The 22,054-nt window shown below is 41.9% G+C and overlaps 1 protein-coding gene across 1 annotated transcript in view; it reads left to right on the forward strand.

Moving 5' to 3' along the window:
• LOC138965238 (ribitol-5-phosphate xylosyltransferase 1-like) overlaps positions 1-22,054 on the forward strand; it is a gene marked incomplete in the record, with an annotated part of 129,142 nt that overhangs the window by 91,074 nt on the left and 16,014 nt on the right. Inside the window, 1 exon segment of the mRNA XM_070337365.1 lies at positions 16,211-16,516. Within this exon segment, the coding sequence (XP_070193466.1) occupies positions 16,211-16,516 (306 nt within the window).

Below are 22,054 nucleotides of genomic sequence, written 5' to 3' on the forward strand. Positions count from 1 at the left end.
GGTGGAGTTCCCTTGTGTCCGCCGCACGTCCACTGCCGTCATCTGTTGTCGCTCACTCGTGCTGCCTTCTGGACAAACGGTCCGAGTTGTCCTAAAGACGGCATAAACACGAATTTTAAGCTTTTGCAAACTACAGGCGGGTAAGATCGTTTTGTAGCTGTCTGCACAGATATTTCAGATATCAACCGGTAATATTACCGGGAATTCCCGGATTGGGCGATCCCAGTGAAAAGATTGGTAAGAATCGTATGATTATCACATGTTTGGCACAGGAACAACATTGCGCGTCAACAGCTATGCATTTCGTTTGAGGAGGTCCACACGAATACTTTTCCTTTCATCAAGTATTCATACATGGTCAGAATGCGTAGCTGTATTGTTCTGACAGGGGTGAAGATGATATTTGCATTGCGAGATTAGTCGTCCAATTGGTAGTAGGCGAGGCTGTGAATGAAAGAGGAAGCCATTGGTTGTGTAATGTTCCGTCACTTGTCATTGGTCGTCTTGTGTCAAGGTGAGCGTTCGCGTGTGCGCGAACATACACAATCACACCTCCCCTCCTCCAACACACTCACACGCACGCACGCGGACAAACACACACACACACACACACACACACACACACAAACACACACACACACACACACAAACACACAAACACACACACACGTGTATATATCTCTCGGAGAGAGAGAGAGAGAGAGAGAGAGAGAGAGAGAGAGAGAGAGAGAGAGAGAGAGAGAGAGAGAGAGAGAGAGAGAGAGAGAGAGAGAGAGAGGCAGGCAGGCAGACAGACAGACAGACAGACAGACAGACAGACACAAACTGATACAGACGGACAGATAAAGACATGCAGCATACCGATAGATAGACAGACATACAGACAAAAAGACACATAGACAGGGGGAGAGATGGAGATAACAACAATCCCTAAGATAATCCATTAGACTGAGAAGAAAATGTTTGGTATCGAAACAGACCGACAGACAGAGAGGTGCACTTGTCTAGAAGAAAGAAATGAGTTTCAAAATGTGCACAGACAGAGAAACACCGAGTCACAGACAAAGATAGAGGTGCAAACAAAAATAATCCCTTTGCTAATCACAATGTCTGGAAGAAAGTGCTGGGTATCTCAGGGTGCAAGGCAAATCAATACCATGATGACTTGTTAGTCAAATTAGATCAGTCTGTGCAGAAGCTGGAGGTAGCCTGTGGGGATCTTGCCTCCTTGGCCAAATTAGATAAACTCTTGTGCGATTACCCAGGGGGATTGTCGTGTTTTCTATCACTCCGACCCAAGTTGCGGTCACAAGAAAGCCTGTTTTGAAACGACGATTAAATGGCTAAGTACCGTACAAGATAACAATGACAATGTACTCACCCGAAACATGGACAATCAAACACGAATAAGAACCGGTTTCGACCCAGGGTCTTCAGCAGCAAAAAAACCCTCTGTTTTCAAGCCAGACAGAACTCTGTTTTCAAGTCAGACAGCACTCTGTTTTCAAGTCAGACATAACTCTGTTTTCAAGTCAGACAGAACTCTGTTTTCAAGTCAGACAGCACTCTGTTTTCAAGTCAGACATAACTCTGTTTTCAAGTCAGACAGCACTCTGTTTTCAAGTCAGACAGAACTCTGTTTTCAAGTCAGACAGAACTCTGTTTTCAAGCCAGACAGAACTCTGTTTTCAAGCCAGACAGAACTCTGTTTTCAAGTCAGACATAACTCTGTTTTAAAGCCAGACATAACTCTGTTTTCAAGCCAGACAGAACCCTGTTTTCAAGTCAGACATAACTCTGTTTTAAAGCCAGACAGAACTCTGTTTTCAAGCCAGACAGAACTCTGTTTTCAAGCCAGACAGAACTCTGTTTTCAAGCCAGACAGAACTCTGTTTTCAAGTCAGACAGCACTCTGTTTTCAAGTCAGACAGAACTCTGTTTTCAAGCCAGACAGAACTCTGTTTTCAAGCCAGACAGAACTCTGTTTTCAAGCCAGACAGCACTCTGTTTTCAAGTCAGATATAACTCTGTTTTCAAGTCAGACTGAACTCTGTTTTCAAGCCAGACAGAACTCTGTTTTCAAGTCAGACAGCACTCTGTTTTCAAGTCAGACATAACTCTGTTTTCAAGCCAGACAGAACTCTGTTTTCAAGCCAGACAGAACTCTGTTTTCAAGTCAGACATAACTCTGTTTTAAAGCCAGACAGAACTCTGTTTTCAAGCCAGACAGAACCCTGTTTTCAAGCCAGACAGAAGAAGACGCCGTACCTTGACATTGTTTTTCTCTCTCTAACCCTTCAATTTTATTTTGTCGCATCTGTGCCAAGAAATCCTATGTTTGTATTCTATTCCAACTGAACGTCTTTATTATTTGTCTCCAATGCACACTCTGTTTTCAAGCCAGACAGACGTTGTACCTTGACATTTTATCTTATTTTATCTCTAACCCTTCAATTTCATGTTGTCGCATCTGTGCCAAGAAATCCGCATTTCTGTGACAGATATCGATGCCCTTGTCTTCATGTCTGTGTTATCTGCTTTGCCTGAGATAGAAAAACAAAAGGGCAGTAATGATTTTGTCTGTGCTTCGTCAACTCTGCAAACAAAGTGACACCCGCGTGTGTTGTGATGTCCTTTGTCGTGTGTGTATGGCGGATAAACAATTGGGTATGGGTGTGGGTAATGTCTTGGTATTTGGATGAGAAAAGGGATGCTTTAGACAATGAACAAGATTTACAAAATGGACACAAAGGACACTGAACTCATGTTAATGGTGGACAGAAAAGTGTTGCTTGTTTGTTTTGCGTTTTGCCCACGGGATCTGTCTCAGCACAGCAAGCGATACTTTCAACGCAAAACAATTTAAAAAATAGAGAAAACAAAATCAAAGAATACAATTGTGTGGGTTAGGATGGTCACAGGAAGGCTTTGAATGAATGGCTGGAGATGTGGAATGCCGAGTTTATTAGCTTTTGTATGTATTTTTTTTAGACTAGGCTTTCTTGTGGTTTCTTTAGTATTTTGTTCGAAGCCAATTATTAAAACATACTGTCGTATTCTTGTATTATTGTACCACTGATTTCGTGCCAATGTACTGACATTCTCTTTGTCTGTCTGTCTGTCTATATGTCTGTCTGTCTGTCTGTCTGTCTGTCTGTCTGTCTGTCTGTCTGTCTGTCTGTCTACCCCATCATTCTTTGACTTTTTTATGTCGTGTATCTTGTCACGACTTCTTTACCACCGATCTTTAAATTCGATAAGCCATACAGTACGACAATGCATATCAGATAACGTTCTCTCTTCCCACAATGGAACCTGGAGATAATTGCAACGCGTCGGCTTTCCGTCTCCGATTCCTGTAATGTAGACACCCTACCATTACTAATCAATACTAAATGCATACTGTGATTATCTTAGTCTTGTAATCTTGACAGCCAACCATTACCAATCAATACCAAATGCATCCTGTTATTGGCTTATTCCTGTCGTGTAGACACCCTACCATTACCAATCGCTAAGAGTTACATTCATTTGTTATCATTCCTTCATTTTGTCTAATTCCATAACCCCAGTGTTCACCCATTTTGTTGTGTTACGTGCGGTTGTGAAGCTTTCCAATATGTGTCTAGACAAATTTGCCAACTTTCTGTGCGGTTGTATAAGTTCAGTTTGCCAAAACTCCAGTTGTTATTTCGAGTGTGTGTGTGTGTGGGCTCCAAAGGAAAAAAGAAGAAGCAAATGCATATAACCTTCTGCTGCAGTTCGTTTCTAACTTATTGCGTGTCTCATATTTTATTCATTTGTTCTATTTATCCGTTTTACGTTATTCCTTCATATGTTTTAGTTTTTAATTTTTACGTTCTTATTATTAGAGTGTCGGTCAGTTGCTAGATGACTTAGATTCTTTGTTTTTAACCGTTTGTATTTGTACTATTAGGAAACAGACTTTAGTTCCATACAAGTTTTGTTGTTGTTGCAGGGGTTGTTCATTGATTCCTGCTTTGGGTTGAGACATTGGTGTTGGTATTACTGATCGACATGATTAGATTCTGTGCTGCTTTTCTGCCTCTTGGCATTCCTTGGCCCGGAATGTGACATCTATTTATGTCTGGAACGTACGCAAATAAACCAAAGGAAATGCCGTTTAATTGAAAAACATCTTATAATCAGCTTACAGTAGCAACCCGAATTGTGGGTTCTAGATTTCCGTACGGTGAGTTAGTGCATGCAAGAATGTGCGCTCAAGACATATGCATAAGTATTATTTATGAAGATGAGGATTGTGTGTGTGTGTGAGTGTGTGTGTGTGTGTGTGTGTGTGTGTGTGTGTCTCTGTGTGTGTGTGTGTGTGTGTGTGTGTGTGTGTGTGTGTGTGTGTGCGCGTGTGTGCGCGTGTGTGCGCGCTTTCGCGTGCGTGTGTGTGTGTGTGTGTGTCTGCGTGCTATGTTTTGCTTTTTTTTGTTTGTGTTATCTTTGTTGGTTCTAGCATCAAACAGCTTCATCCTTTGCTCATACACTTTCACGGTTCTGAGGTCTCTCGGGGGTTTGTCTTTGAAGCCTCCTGACCATAAATTTCCCCGAACAGCTAACAGCGGTATTGTCGTACTAAGAGAACCAGAAGTGTTGAGCAGTGTGAGGGAAGGGTATGAGACAAAAGGAAGAGATGTTGCCTTGAATGCATGTAACAAAAATAACTTCTGCGCATGCGTAGTGAAGATAAGCGATGAGAATGGAATCCATCAAGCTAAACAAAATCTACCGGTACGCATGTCTAGAGTTAATGCATATCGTTTTCGATCTTTATTATATTAAACCTGATAATCACTAGTAACTAGTATAGCTTTCAACAACAGTTCGGTATATATGTTTCTCACTTCTTTCCTTTTTTCTGTCATATGGTACCTGTGAAATACAATGTTACTGTATGATATAAACTGTATACTTGAAATAATGGTCCTGTACCATGTTGTTTATGCTGTGCTGGTCTTGTAATTTCTAAATTCAACACATTTCCTCAGAGGTGATAATTATTTACCAAACGACAAATGAAAGCAAAGGATGTCAGAAAGTGAGGTGCCCTGCTCTAGGCTGCGCGTTATTTCTCAAGCTGCCAATAAGTACTGCTGTTACTGCAAGGAATTAAGAGATACATTAATTTCTCATGCGTGTAGTGCTGTCTATCTCTTATTAAATAACCTCCCGGTGCTGCCATCAAGCAAGCTGCAGTAAATGAGAGGAAGAGAGGGGACACAAAGCACGCGTTTTCTGCTGTTAACGTAATTGCTTTGGCACCTTCAGCAGCCATCAAGACAATCATGGTGTCTGCAATATTCTATATAGAGCCAACGGGTCTTAAGTTCAATTAGAAAAATGTGTGCGGGTCTAAAGTCAATGGGGAGAGGGTACACGGGTCTAAGTTCAATCTGAGAAAGTATACGTGTCTTCAAACCATCAGAAAAACCTTGCAACCTTCAGAATGATAATTATGTTGGCCCAAGTTCATAACTCGGTTTTGGGCGAACGGGTCGAAGTTCAATTAGAGACATTTGCACTGGTCTAAAGTCTATTGGAAGAGGGTACACGGGTGTAAGTTTAATCTGAGAAAGTTTACGTGTCTTAAACCATTAAACAACAAAAAACTGTAAAACTTCAGCATGACATGTTGGCCAAAGTTCAATCGGAAAAGGGAATATGCATGAGCCCAGGTTGATTTGGGTGTCTACAGACCTAAGTTCAAGTCTTTTTTGTTACCCCCAACCCCCCACCTTTATGAATGTTTGATACTTTTAGTCTGTATGCCTGTGCCCCTGACATCATTCAACCATTTCTCTCCCCTTTCATTTATTGCCGTTCCTAGAGTTCCTTCCCTTTTGTGCGTGTTTCCCCTCCATTTTCTTTTCAAACCTTGTTTGTTCCGTGTTGCGTCTGCTTTTTGTTGTCTTTTAATTGTGTTCTTGTTTTTCCTGATGAAGCTTTCATAAGCGAAAATTCGTATCGTCTTGTGTCGTTCTTGTATCGGTGAGTACAGTAATCCTTTGTTTTTACATTTAGTCAAGTTTTGTTTTATCTAAATTCAATTTGACAAAGGTAGGCGGACCAAAGTTCAAATGGAGGAGGGTGTACGGTTGAGGGAAGTTCAATTAGAAAAGTGCGACTCTGTTCTCATTAAAGGCTCACACATCGCAGTATTTAGTGGAGACATGTTCAGTGCCAGTGTCTGCCGAGTTACGTCCTGCCATTCATAGTACAGTATCGTGGGACTTGATGGTGATTGGTCATTTATCGTCGGGACTTTTAGTGCTATTTCGGGACGTTCCAGATTATAAAACACTGTGTAAATGAGATCCTTTGGCATATAGAACAAAATGCTTTATGTCACGGTCTGTGTGTGTGTGTGTCTGTCTGTCTGTCTGTCTGTCTGTCTGTCTGTCTGTCTGTCTGTCTGTCTTTGTCCGTCTGTCTGTCTCTGTCCGTCTGTCTGTATCTGTCTGTCTCTCCTGCCCTATCTCTCTCTCTCTCTCTCTCTCTCTCTCTCTCTCTCTCTCTCTCTCTCTCTCTCTCTCTCTCTCTCTCTCTCCCCCCCCCCCTCTCTCTCTCTCTCCAAAACTGATCCGTTCAAAAACTAAAGGCAAGAAGTCAAGGAAAGTTGGCCATGCTTACTAACATGCGCACAACACAAGTTTCTTCGTGTGTCTACGTGTTACCGATAAGTTAAGTTGCATACGTGTAAAGAAAACTGGGACATGATTGACGAAAGAGGAAGGTTGCAAAAAGGGATCTTTAATCTCTTTGATCAGTGCAGGAGTAATCTTCATGCAGGCCAGACAGCTTGTTAACTTTTGACTTTTCAAGCTTTCAAACTTGGGCTTCCTTGATTAAATTAAGCTTTTCTGAGTTTCTGCGCTACAGGATTGGATGTGCGAGGGATTTCTGTCCTCGTGCATGTGAAGAGGAGTTTACATGTCTGGAAAATGGAGTGAAGTTTGTTTTTTCATGATAAAAATGTTGTGCACTGAGTTCCGTATCAAAAGGAATGCGTACACGTAGGCGTAAGTTCTCTGTGTGCGTCTTCTTTCTGTTTTTCTTTTTGTCTTCCTGTCTGTCTGTCTGTCTGTCTTTGTGTGTGTGTGTGTGTCTCTCTCACACACACACACACACACACACACACACACACACACACACACACACACACACACACACACACACACACACAAAGACACACACACAGTTTTGTTACAAACACAGTCTCATCAGTTAGACTTGTTGCTGTATTTCAGAACTCATAGGTATATAACATTCCGGGTGTTACACTTGGTTACAAGGCAAGCTAGTAAAACATAGGTTTGGTAGCTAGTCTACGTAACAAAGCTGTTTTCGCGAGAAGAGTCAGCAATGTATTCCTGCACAAAGTTCAATTAGAAAGACAAGAAAAAACAGCACTGCCCTTTCCAGCTATCTTTGCTGACTTCTGACTTCTTCCATCTGTTGTGAAGCTTCGCGCTTTATCCAGACCGGCTAATCTCCTGCTGCCATGAACATAAGATAAAAAGATGATGCGAAGTTGTCTGTACGTACGCAATACGTTCAGACGTTTGACGGTAAAATCTTCTTCGGGTTCTTCCTAATTCTAGGGGTCTGTCTCAGTTCAGTGCAATCGATAGTTTTGCAGGAGTTTCTAGAGTATTTTTCTGAAGGAGTATCTTGATTTTGTTCTTGATCTTGCTGTTGTTGTATTGTTGTTGTAGTTTATTTTTATTTTTTAAACAGCCCGATGTTTCATCACGCATGTTTGCTTTTTTACTGTTGGGACATTGAAATGTGTGAGAATTTCGCAATGAGAACATTTAGCCCTACCGAAAAAAACCTAGAATTACACATTCGCATAGAAGCGAAAAGGGGGAAGAAGAAGACTCATTCGTATGTCCTGTTTTACAAGTGACTGAATCATGTATAGACGCCGAATTAACGGAGGTGGGCGGAGAAACCAACGCCTGCATCTCAAACAAACCTCTAACGATAACAATGGTCTATCCAACGGTTTACAACAGAAACGTTGGTTACACTTGCATGTAAAACATGGTAGGCCCTATCGAGCGACTGAATCACAAGCATAACATTCACAAATGTGGGGGCAGCAAATAATGAAGATCTCTCACTTATGCCTGCAACGAAAATATAAGTCAGTCGACCGTTTTATATTGAAAACGTTGGTCACCCTTGCATAAGTATGAGCAAACTGTGATTAACAAGTATGTCATTTTGAGAGAGACTCGGTCGTACCAGCAAACGATAGTATTAGTCAGTCGACGGGTTTAGCTCGGGAACATTGGTAACCCTTGCATGTAAGCAAACTCTGTATTACAAGCATATATATATAATTTAGAGAGAGTAGGTCTAACACGGAAACGATAGCATTAGTCAGTCCCGCGTTTGTCACTGGTACCGGTGTTACATTTGACATGTAAGCAAAACATGGTGTCGAGAACTGGCAAATTCAAACTTTCAGTGATGAGCCTTCCATACGCCAAGACTTAAGGTGGGGGTGGTTGTTTTGTAACGTACCTTCTGCCGACATGGCTACACGGCACCGATTCAGGTGGGGGCGTAGCGTTTTTGTTTTTGTTTTTGTCGGAGGCAGACAGAACCAATGGGCATGTTTTCATCTTCAAAGCGAAAAGAGAGAGAGAGAGAGAGAGAGAGAGAGAGAGAGAGAGAGAGAGAGAGATCACAGAGAGAGATCACAGAGAGAGAGAGAGAGAGAGAGAGAGAGAGAGAGAGAGAGAGAGAGAGAGAGAGAGAGAGAGAGAGAGAGAGAGAGATTCAGATTCAGATTCAGATTCAAAACTTTAATACAAAGGGATAAAGGTTTTAGGCAATGCCTAATCTTCCAACCTGTCCCTTTTAGACATACATGACATTATACATTACAATTATATATTTATATAACATGTATTGAACAGCCAAACGAATAACTAATTAACTAAGAATTTGTAATCAGGTTAAAAGTAACAAAACACTAGTTATAATAACGTGGTTCATTGATTAATAAAATGATGATTAAGATGTTATGCAGTAACAGTTATGATTTTAAAGCGTAGGGAGAGAATTATTTTTGACAAAGATATTTTCGAACATTTTTTTTAAAAGATGAAAGGGTTTGACATGTTTTACAGTACATTGGAAGTATATTCCACACAAGCGATCCCCAGTAGGATAAACTAGATTTATACAAATCAATGCGTGGGAGCGGTAGCGTATAATTCAAAAGCCTCGCTCTACCAGGAGGACGCTCAAACAGGTCTTGGATGTATGAAGGTGTTTCATGGTTGTACATTTTAAACATGAAAACACTAGCATTTAAAAAGAACTGCTGATGTAGCGGAAGAATGTTCAGTTGAGTGTATTTTTCTTGAGTAGTCATATTGGGATCTCGGTTTAATAACTTTACACCTCTCTTGTGAAGTGTGTTTATTTTCTTTATATGAACATCACTGGCATTGCACCAGACAGTAGATGCATAGCAAATGTGAGAGAGACAGTGTGCGTGGAAAAACATTTTGAGGGCATCCACAGAAACAACGCACCAGAGCTTGTTAAGTAAGAAAAGGTTCCTAGAAACTCGTTTATAAACTGTATCAATGTGAGAGCGCCAGTTAAGTTCATCATCAATTACAACTCCAAGCACACGGTGTTGATGGACTTGAGCAATGCTAACTGTACCATGCATAAGATCAAGGCTCAGAGGCTGTCGCTGGTGTTTTTGTCTTGTGGTTATTAACATGCTTTTTGTTTTCTTAGGATGCAGTGCCATTCTGTTACAATTACACCAATCATTAATATTTGCTATACTTTCTTGGAGTACTTTTCTTATGAGATTTATATCTGTATTACTGCTGTGAAGTGTTGAGTCATCCGCAAAAAGATCAAGTACAGCATTTTCTTGTTTGAGGTGTAATGGTAAATCATTAATGTATAGTCCAAACAGTAAGGGACCAAGGATAGAACCTTGTGGGACTCCACATTTTACAGTGCCTTGTGATGAATATGAACCGTTTAGGTAGACTGCTTGTTTCCTATCTGACAGATATGATGTAAAAAAGGACACAGATGAGCTATTTTGCAGGTAAATAAGTAATTTGTCTAACAAAATAGCGTGATCAACTAAGTCAAATGCTTTCCTGAGATCAAGGAATACCGCTCCAACCATTTCACGATTGTTTATTGCTTTTAGCCAGGTATCACAGAGCCGGGTAAGGGCAGTATGACATGAATGTTTAGGACGAAAACCTGATTGATAAGGATGAAAAATATTGTTTTCTTCAACATATTTAAGGAGATGGGTGTGTATATGCTTTTCCAGGGGTTTAGACAGTATAGAGAGAATAGATATCGGTCTGTAGTTGTCAAGGCTATCGGTGTCTTTTGACTTTGGTACTGGAATAACTTTAGCCGTTTTAAACACTGATGGGAAGACATTCTTCCTGATAGAGAGATTGTATACATGGGTTAAACTGTTTACAATATAAGGAAGTGACATTTTTACAATTTGTGAATTAAGATTGTTTGTGTCCATTGTTTTTTTGTTATTTAGTTTAGAAATTAGTGCACCAACTTCAACGACTGTGATTACAGGTATATCAAACGAGTCAGATGGCAAAAGTTTCTCATTACAAAATTGACTGAGTACTTCAGGCACCTTATAGCCAATCTGATCAGAACTGGCTGAGGAATCAAGAACATTGTCGGTCATAGATAGAAAGTAACTATTACAATCATCAGCAGTTATATTAGGATTAATACAGGATGGGGCTTTGCGTGATTTACTAGTCAGTTCATTCATTGCACGCCAAATCTGACATATGTCATTTTTATCTATTATAAGATTTTGAAAATATTTCTTTTTTGCAAGTTTCACCAATTCAGAAATTTTGTTTCGCATTTTTTTGTAAAGTTCAAACTGTTTAATTTTTTTTAGAAAATCTCGAACTAACATAGCATCTTTAATTTCACCTGTCATCCAGTTCGGTACAGTCGAAAATTTAACTCTTTTCCTGCGGATTGGAGACTGAGAGAGAGAGAGACTGAGACTGAGACTGAGACTGAGACTGAGACAGACAGACAGACATACAGACAGACAGACAGGCAGGCAGGCAAGGCAGGCATGCAGAGTGGCTGGTGAGTGGTGATGATAATGGTACAGACACTGACAGATAAGATCAGTTAAGAAGAATAAATGGTTCCTTGGGAGGCGCTGGTGCCAACGTCTTTGATTGTTTTGCTCACTACGTTTGTTGGTTGTGTTTGGTATGCGTGCGTGCGTGCATCTGTCTGTCTGTCTGTCTGTCTGTCTGTCTGCTTGTCTATCTGTCTGTCTGTCTGCATCCGTGGCACTGCGCGAGTAAATGAACGTGTCTGTATCAGCTTCGTGCGTGGATACACCACTTCCTAAAGTTAATTGTCATGCACATAAATCACATTAACCCAGAACCGTTCGCGCCTTTGTTGTTAACAGGAGTAATTGCAAAAAAGTGGCAAGCAAAACAAGTTGCCATTCCTCGTGCTACAGGACACATTGTTTCATGCGTCTGACGTGCTGGGAGCAGTAGAGCGGTTAATGTTCCGCAATAGATGTAAACAGCAACTCGTTCTTTTCGGCAGCAGATACCTTGCACCAGTTTTATTCCTGGAGCAGAACTCTTTTGTGGCAGTTGGGTTCATCGAGCGAAAGACTTCCTCTGTAAGGGCGAAGATAATGATTGTATGTGCTTGAAATGAATGTCGTGAGTCAAATATGATAGAATTCTAAAAAGAGAAGGAAAGAACAAAACCAGAGAACCAAGACAGAGGTGATCGTGATAGCATATTTTCTTGAGGTGGGGGGGGGGGGGAGGGTAGAGGGAACGCTGCAGAAATAAGGTTTTGTAATCATCAGCGTCTCTGCGAGCTGGCGACAGAGGGCAATAGGTGGCGCCCCCTCGTGTCACGAGTGATGAACCTGTCACGGCGCCGAGACAGCCTCCCTTCAGACTGTCAGCAACCTGGAATCGCTCCATGCCATCCGATATTTAACTCACCAGGTTTTTATTTTTTACTCTCCCTACCTCCTTCCAAGTTCCATGAATACCACACCCCCCCCCCCCCCCCCCCCCTTGTTCAAATCATCATTTCGTTTTTTGTGTTGTTTTTAAAAAAAAAGATAATTCCAGCATTCGTTGAATAAGAATTTTGATGACGTCGTTTTCCCTTCATGCCATCCGACATTTATTAGTCAATTTGTTTCTCATTTGTTTAAATTATTTTGTTTTGTTTTGTTACTACATGTCCTTCAATTAAAAACCATGGATGTTTCCTTTCCCTATGAAACGCTCCCTGCCATCCGATATTCTCTTTGCTACCCTAAATCCTCCCTCCCACCCCCCCCCACCCCCCCCGCCCACCCCTCCATTACAAGCAGGCACCTTATCGAAAAATACTGTTTGCTTTCAAACCTTTTTAAACACTGTATGTCATCCCGTTTTCTGATTTTGTGAGTGGTTGGGAGGATGGGTGGAAAAGGGGTATCCCTTTTTAAGAAGCATCGACTTTTTATTTCCCTGAAGTCATCCAATTCCATACGATATAAATATGGAGTATATGTAACTGCCTTTTGTGTTTCTTTTCTGTTTTAGATAAACACCCCCCCCCCCCCCACCCACCCTTGATACACACACTTCTTCCTGAAAACAATGCACATGCACTTTAACATTTCATTAGAATTACTCCCCTGACTTGTTATTTTTATTTTTGTTTAAAATTTTTTTTTGCTGCCAACATCATCTTGCACCCGAACTCCCCATCATTCCATGCTATCCGATATCCGACTGTATTATTTTGTGCTAACCTCATAAAAACCATGGACCTTTTCTCCTTCTTCTGAAATATGCTCTTCCGTTATTCTTGGGACAATTCCAGTGTTCCTTGAATAATAACTTCGATGCCGTTTTTTGCTCCGGAGCAAACTGACAGCCCTGACGAGACGGGGAAAAGAAATGTGGGGGATGGGGGGGAGGGGGGGGGGGGCGGCGGCGGAAAGGATGTGTGTGTGTTGTTGGGTGTATGTGTGTGTGTGTGTGTGTGTTGTTGGGTGTTTGTGTATGTGGTGTATGTGTGTGTAAGCATGTGTGTGTGTGTGTTTGTTTTTGGGTGTTTGTGTATGTGGTGTGTGTGTGTACGTTTGTTGTTGGGTGTGTGTGGTGTATGTGTGTGTAAGCATGTGTTTGTGTGTGCAGATGAGAAAGAGGGTAACGAGGGATGGACACGAGGGGGGTGGGGGGGGGGTCATTCATTGAGTCGGGACGGACAGCAATGGAATTAGGGGGCTTGTATGGGGATGCCAGTAATGAGAGTTCGACTGTCTCTTGTGGCTGGTTCAAAAAAAGTACTCACTCAGACAGTTTGCTCGTTAATTCGCCTCGAAAAGAAACTGGGTGGAAACATACACGCTCTCCTCAGCAGACCTCAGCTGATCAATTATTTCGTCTGCCATTGATTCGTGGCTCAGCAATGAAGTCATCATTTTGCAATAAAGCGTTCAACAAATCATCACTGACTAGGTCGGGCCGCGAGAGGGGAGCTTAAATAGCCCAGACACCCCATGATCGAACGCTTGTGGTTATGAATTATTGATTGTAAAAGACTATCATCCAAATGAGGTTGCCAAACAACTTGGGAGGGAGGGGGAGGGGGGGGCGTCGCAAATAAAAAGGCTTGTTTGTGTTCCTTATCACAGCTGCAAGTCTGCTTTTCAGCGTCTTGTAATCGCGGCTCATCTGAATGCTGCAAAGCTAGATTTGAATGTCTTACAATTGCGTCTCAATAGGCAAAGTTGTATTTGAGCGGCCAACAATTGCGTTCCGTTTCGAAGCCGCTGAATGGCTGAAAATTAGAGCTTGACAAGAGAAGTCATAAACACCATAGCTTTTTAGTTGTTGTCCGTGCATAATACCTGACGGCCGCATGGCGTAATAGCTTCGACATTAGGCTCGTGAAGCTGAGCTGTTAATGCCTGTTCACATAATAGACGCTCATAAAGGGTGCTGCCTGTGATTTTTTTCTTTTAACCCGTTGATAATACTTTACGACCGTGTATAATGTCACAACAGCTGTTGGACAGATGTCACAGCGACCCTCTGGCAGACATATCTACAGACGCACGCATGCGCGCACCCTCTCACGCACGCACGCACGCACGCACACACACCCACACACACACACACACACACACACACACACACACACACACACAGGCGCGCGCGCTAGGACGCACCCCTCACCCCGCAACCCCATGCACGCACATATCCAACAGATAGAAGCCAACGTTTTAAGTTTTACAGTTTCTCCCCTCCAGGACACTATAGACTCCGAATGAGAGATCGCTTGAAGCAGTCTGTTCAAGATATCTATCCATCTTGTTTCTATGCACCGCGTGTTTTGTGGCATGCGCCCCGGGGGCCTGAAAGACGCCACCTGATGCTTGATTGCACACCTTGCAATCTGTCACAGCCCCGCCAGGCTTTGGACACAACAGTGTCTCCGCCAAGTTGATGGATTCTTGGAAGTTTCAGGCACTTACAGCAACAGAAACTGTGGGACAAGAAGTAAATTTTAAGGGGCTTATTGTCCGTCAGGTCTTAATTGCCTATATTGGACATGAATTGGTTTATACGATTCGAGTTTTACGCCCTCACGGCTTTTTGATGTTTGCGTGTTTAGGTGGTATCAGCCATCTGCACTTATGGTAGAATGACCAAGATCTTTAACGTGCCATTGTGGTGACACGGGGGTGGGAGATGGATACCGTCTCTGGGTCTGCACATAAAGTTGACCCGTGTCCCGGATTCGAACCAGCGACCTCTCGATCACAAGTCCAGTGCTCTACCACCTGAGCTACCCGGGCCCCCAAAGGGACAAGAAGCACCAGAAGACATACTGTTATTGTCGGTTTAAAGGATCAGAAGTCTGCATCGAGGCCTGCCTTACACAATTACATTTTAGAAAGAATAAACGCTTAATTGTCTGCTTTAAAAAATCAACACATTGAACCATTAAAGAGGCCAAAACTATCTCACTTGGCCAGCGATTGAACAATTGTGACCCTCCACCACGGAATGAGTCGCATGTCACCTTTGCATGATTTTCATATTTTTACACTTTCCTGAAGAGTTTTTTATGCTCAATGCAGTGGTGAAACCCGTTTTAGAAAAGAGCGAAAATAGTTTGAGTTATAAGCCTGTGACTAAGGTGACCCTAACGCTGTTACCAGACACTCCCCGGACTTATATTAAGCCTAGCGCAGAACCGCGCGATGTGACATGCGACTCATTTCGTGGTGGAGGGTCACAATTGTTAAAGTGCACGAACAAGACTTGTTTACAACAAACAAAACAGGGACAAGAATGAACCCAACAAAATATGCAACACCCTTATTCTTTTGACATACGTTGTATTCGTCCGCCAAATCCGATCTAGTACTGTTCCCGAGAGCACGTGTATAAACTTAACTTGTTGTGTTCCATTGATTCAGTTGATTATATGCGGCATCGTTATTTGTAATTCTTTGAATAACTTTGTCTAAACCAACAAAGTATGCTGTAGCGGTGCACATGCAGGAACCATATATAGCCAATACAGTCTTGAGACGAGCGTTTGGAAACGCCTGAGCCTAAAGCCAAAACGGCCGGCGTAACGTACAACTCTTCGTATCAGACTGCCTCTGAGATGAGGACGAACGTCTGACAAATGGCCAGGACAGCGCGGTACATGTATACAATTTTCTGGAATGAGTGTGCAATGTTCGGCATATGACTGGGGCACGTCAGCCGCAACGGTGCCTGGGCTAGACGTTGGCGCGTACTGCCGCCCACATCCTAGCACACGACACTGTTAACATCCCCCCTCCATTCACCTATCTCGCCACCATCCACCTTGGTTTCATAACTAATCTAAGCACCCAAAAATACAGCGACCAATTTCGCACCCAAATTAAGGCATTAATTCCTGTGTCATTTCATTCAAATGTTCTATGCCATTCAAGGCCGTTCACTGGACTGTCTGGATCACCATTCGGATTAAACATTTCTCTTATATGGATCTCATGACCGCCGCTCAAATAGGGGTACCTTCAAAGTCTTAACTTAAAGGCCGACACTGACCACCTGACTTCTGATTGCAGGTTCCGCACGGGTCCTGGTGTCATCCCCAGCAAGGTGCCCAAGGACACGGAGAACGTGCTGCTCGTGCTCAATGGAAGAGAGGCAAGCAAGGTCGACTTCGCCAAGATGTGGCTGGATTTCCTCCCCTCCCTCCCGCGCCTGCGCAACGCCGCCGTCGTGTTGCTAGGCAACGAGCAGTGCCGGAACTCGTGGTTGCTACCCTACCTCAAGCTGCCTGGAAGTCGTCTGCGGAGTGTCTTCCTTGTGTATGACAGCCCACTCGTCGACAACGTGCAGTTCTACCAGTGGCCGCTTGGGGTCGCCACGTAAGTTGTGTGTGAGTGTGTATGTTTGTTTGGGGGTGGGGGGGTGTTCCTGGTCTATGACAGCTCGCTCGTCGACAACTTGCAGTTCTACCAGTGGCCGCTAGTGTGTGTGTGTGTGTGTGTGTGTGTGTGTGAGGGGGGGGATGGGGGGGCGATTGGGGGGGGGGGGGTCTTCCTGGTCCATGACAGTCCGCTCGTCGAAAAAGTGCAGTTTTAACGCTAGTAGTCGCCACGTAAGTATTATGTGGCGATTAATGACTGGTTACTCTTGTAAATCATTTTAAATCCGTCTGAGCTTTTTCATAGGATACGAGCATCTCTCACTCTATCTCCCTCTCCTATAAGAATCAAAAAACAAGAAAGGTAGGTTGTTGGAACGTTTGTAGCGAACGACGAAGAAGAAGAAGAAGGAACGTTTGTTATTGACAAAACAATACATTCACAAATATATCGACCCAACGGTCTTTCCAGTGCACAGACAATTACAAATAATATTGATTCCTATAAGGTTAAAACTTCGGGTACTCCACGGAAAGGAGACGAGAGTGAATACACAGGCGGATAAGGGCAAGCTGTTGTTTTGCTGATGATATCATTTAGCCCCAGGTCATTGTTTTTTTCTACACCCTTCTCTCGCCCTGGCAGAGTTGACAGTGTTTGTGGGCGAAGGAATATTGATAAGGACTGCGTGTTTTCGTCGCTTCCTCCAGGCAGATGGTACTTGTGCTGAGTTGCTTCCTGTTTTGCCCTGACCTGTCTCCTGCACACACTCTGCACGGCATTTTCTTGCAAAACAATGGGGTAGGTGGTAACAAAGAGAGAGGGTGGTGGAATTATTGGTGGAGACAAGAAATCTGGGACCGGGTGTCTGTGATTTTTATGTGAAGAGTATGTGCGTCTACACACATTCACGCGTTAGTACTGCGCACGCACACACGCTGACACGCACCTACTCACACACACACACATGCTGACACGCACCTACTCACACACACACACACATGTACACACACACATACACACACATATGCACGCACACACACACTCACACACTCACACTCACCGTCACACACACACACACACACACACACTCACGCGCACTCACACACACACACACACACTCACGCGCACTCACACACACACACGCACACGTACATCCACACACACACACACACACACACACACACACCACACACCACACACACACTCACACACACAGATAGAGAGATTGAGAGAAAATATGATCAGGCCAGTGTTATTTGTCGTGTTTATTGCCTCAATCCCCTGCCTCTTCCTGTCTGTAATTGTTTGGGTTTTGCTCTTCCCTCCATTTTGAATCCTCATGATCTTTTTTCCCCTGTGTGTGTGTGTGTGTGTGTGTGCGTGCGTGCGTGCGTACGTGCGTGCGTACGTGTGTGTGTATTTATGTGTGTGTGTGTGTGCGTGTGTGTGTACGTGCGTGCGCGCGTGTCCGTAAATATGTGGTTGTCTGTCTGTCTGTTTGTCTGTTTATGTCAGCCTGTCTGTCTGTTTCTGTCTGTTTGTCTGTCTGTCGGTCTGACTTATTGTCGTTTCTTTTTCTGTACTCTCCACTGATACTTTCAAATGATAGTTGATCAATCTCACCCCACAACCAAGAAGCAAAATAAAGGCCCTGAGTATTTTCATACATGTTGTAATGCACAAAACGATGGAAATAGTTTCCCTTAGTATGAGAAGCTTGTAGCTTAACTGAACCGCCTTTTAATCACTCCCAAAACAAGCGTGATCTTTCTCGTGAATGTGTTTAAAACTTCGTGCAGCCAGAGACATTTTGCGTGTCCTTACAAAAATAAGATCGTGCACATTTTCGGATTTTGTTTTCTTTCTTTTTCTCTTTTTACATTTAGTCAAGTTTTGACTAAATGTTTTAACATAGAGGGGGGATCGAGACGAGGGTCGTGGTGTATGTGTGTGTGTGTGTGTGTGTGTGTGTGTGTGTGTGTGTGTGTGTGTGTGTGTGTGTGTAGAACGATTCAGAGTAAACTACTGGACCGATCTTTATGAAATTTAACATGAGAGTTCCTGGGTATGATATCCCCGGACGTTTTTTTCATTTTTTCGATAAATGTCTTTGATGACGTCATATCCGGCTTTTTGTAAAAGTTGAGGCGGCACTGTCACACCCTCATTTTTCAATCAAATTGATTGAAATTTTGGCCAAGCAATCTTCGAAGAAGGCCGGACTTCGGTATTTCATTTCAGCTTGGTGGCTTAAAAATTGATTAATGACTTTGGTCATTACAAATCTGAAAATTGTAAAAAAAAAAAGTGTTTTTTATAAAACGATCCCACATTTACGTTCATCTTATTCTTCATCATTTTCTGATTCCAAAAACATATAAATATGTTATATTTGGATTAAAAACAAGCTCTGAAAATTAAAAAAACAATTATGATCAAAATTAAATTTTCGAAATCAATTTAAAAACACTTTCATCTTATTGCTTGTCGAATCCTGATTCCAAAAACATATAGATATGATATGTTTGGATTAAAAACACGCTCAGAAAGTTAAAACGAAGAGAGGTACAGTAAAGCGTGCTATGAAGCACAGCGCAACCGCTACCGCGCCAAACAGACTCGTCACTTGCCTTTTGCACTAGCGGCGGACTACGTTCAATTTCATTCTGTGAGTTCCACAGCTTGACTAAATGTAGTAATTTCGCCTTACGCGACTTGTTTCTCTTTCTTTCTTCTTTCTTTTCTGACTGCTTAAATATTATTTTTCCTTGTTTTCCTGTTTCTGTTTTCCTTCTCGTCGTTTCCTTATTCGTTCGTGCTTCCACTTTTTTTTTTTTTTTTTTTTTTTTCTATCATCTCTATAATCCAAGCGGAGCGCGGGCGAAGCCCGCGCGTAGCGAGGTAGTTTTTTTTTTCATCTCCCAGCACTGAAATTTTTTTTGCCAAGTGGTGTCTGTCTGTGAACATTGTTCTAGAATTCATCTTTTAGCACAATATTAGCGACACTGTTTGGACAATTCTATTAAAATTAGGCGTACAAACTGATTTTGTTTCGGGGAATCCTCTCAGAGGATCAGAATTTTCATATAATATCATCGGAAGCTGTTACAACGGGAAAATGTGAAACTTTTGTCACTTTTTAACATGGAATTTCATCTTTGAGCGTTTCAAGCGGACTTTAATAAAATAGTTATTTGCGAATTAAGCAGCGGAAGACACTCACCGGTTCAACATGTGTATGGTCATTAAACCTCAAAACATTTCAGTAAGTGGTTTAGACAAACACCTCCGACATGTGAGGGTGACTGGTTTGTAGCTGAAGAGTTTTTTTCTAAAGTGTGTTCTAAATACAAATGACGTACTGGTAATGATGTAATGAGTTGTTCTAATCTTGTTCTTGGAACTCTTGCTGTTCCAAGCTTGTTCTTAGCAAGTCTTGGTGACGAGAACAAAGACTATCAATGAAATCTTTAGAAATAACCTCTGACAACGACGACGATGACGACGACGACGACGATAACAACAACAACAACAAATGACATCGACGACGACGACGACAACAACAACAACAACAACAACAACAACAACAACAACACGAGAACAACAACAATCACGACAACGAACATGACAACAACAACACCAACAACTACGACGACAACTACAACGACTGGGTTATGATGACATCACCAATGATTTAAAGGCCGTTAAAAAATCGTTAAATCCTATTTCTTCACTGATTCTTATGAAATTTTAAAGGTAGGTTTGTTGTCCCCAACTTATTTTCACTCCATACTTTTCCAGAAGAAAAACATAATTTTGGCAGTTAAAAACCGTTAAATTTCAATTCTTCACCGATATTTATGAAATTTTGTGGGTAGGTTCGTTGTCCCCAACTGATTTTCACTCTATACTTTTCCAGAAGAAAGACATAATTTTGGCAGTTAAAAAACGTTAAATTTCAATTCTTCACCTATCTTTATGAAATTTAGTGGGTGGGTCCGTTGTCCCAAACTGAATTTTAAGACATACTTTTCCAGACAAAAAACCTTATTTTTGGCAGTTAAAAACCGTTAAATCTCAATTCTTCATCGATATTTATGAAATTTTGTGGGTAGGTTCGTTGTCCCCAACTGATTTTCACTCCATACTTTTCCAGAAGAAAAACATAATTTTGGCAGTTAAAAACCGTTACATTTAAATTTTCACCTATCTTTATGAAATTTAGTGGGTGGGTCCGTTGTCCCAAACTGAATTTCAAGACAAACTATTCCAGTCAAAAAAACTTATTTTTGGCAGTTAAAAACCGTTAAGTCTCAATTCTACACCGATATTTATGACATTTTGTGGGTAGGTTTGTTGTCAGATTTGACATGATGGCAGAATTGAAAGTGTGAGATATCCTGATGTTTCACAATTTATGCTGCATAATTCAGCCCCATAGGCGCTTGAATTTTAGGTGGAGTTGGGTTTTTTTTCAGCCCAAACCAGTAACCCCCACATGGTTTTCATGTCCCTTTCTGAGAGACTTCAAGAAGTTTCAATTTGACGTCATGATTAGCCTGCCGCATTAGCAAGTATGAAAACACGTCATCGATGACACATTTTAAGACAGAGAGAGAGAGAATCATGTACACACAGATGGACGACTTCGCTTGGGGTATGTACTGCCCGGCAGTACACATCTACTTTATTATTATTATGTTTTCCTTATTCGTTCGATCAGCGAACGACAAGAAGATATGATTATTTTTTTCCTTATTCGTTCGTGCTTCCACTTTTTATATTTAGTCAAGTTTTGACTAAATATTTTAACATCGAGGGGGGAATCGAGACGAGGGTCGTGGTGTATGTGCGTGTGTCTGTGTGTGTGTGTGTGTGTGTAGAGCGATTCAGACTAAACTACTGGACCGATCTTTATGAAATTTGACATGAGAGTTCCTGGGTATGAAATCCCCGAACGTTTTTTTCATTTTTTTGATAAATGTCTTTGATGACGTCATATCCGGTTTTTCGTGAAAGTTGAGGCGGCATTGTCACGCTCTCATTTTTCAACCAAATTGCTTGAAATTTTGGTCAAGCAATCTTCGACGAAGCCCGGACTTCGGTATTGCATTTCAGCTTGGTGGCTTAAAAATTGATTAATGACTTTGGTCATTAAAAATCTGAAAATTGTAAAAAAAAAATAAAAATTTATAAAACGATCCAACACTTACGTTCATCTTATTCTTCATCATTTTCTGACTCCAAAAACATATAAATATGTTATATTTGGATTAAAAACAAGCTCTGAAAATTAAAAAAACAATTATGATCAAAATTAAATTTTCGAAATCAATTTAAAAACACTTTCATCGTATTGCTTGTCGGTTCCTGTGATTCCAAAAACATATAGATATGATATGTTTGGATTAAAAACACGCTCAGAAAGTTAAAACGAAGAGAGGTACAGTAAAGCACAGCGCAACCGCTACCGCGCCAAACAGGCTCGTCACTTTCACTGCCTTTTGCACTAGCGGCGGACTACGTTCAGTTTCA

This window comes from Littorina saxatilis, linkage group LG4 (assembly GCF_037325665.1).
Source record: "Littorina saxatilis isolate snail1 linkage group LG4, US_GU_Lsax_2.0, whole genome shotgun sequence".
In the NCBI taxonomy this organism is placed as follows: Eukaryota; Metazoa; Mollusca; class Gastropoda; order Littorinimorpha; family Littorinidae; genus Littorina; species Littorina saxatilis.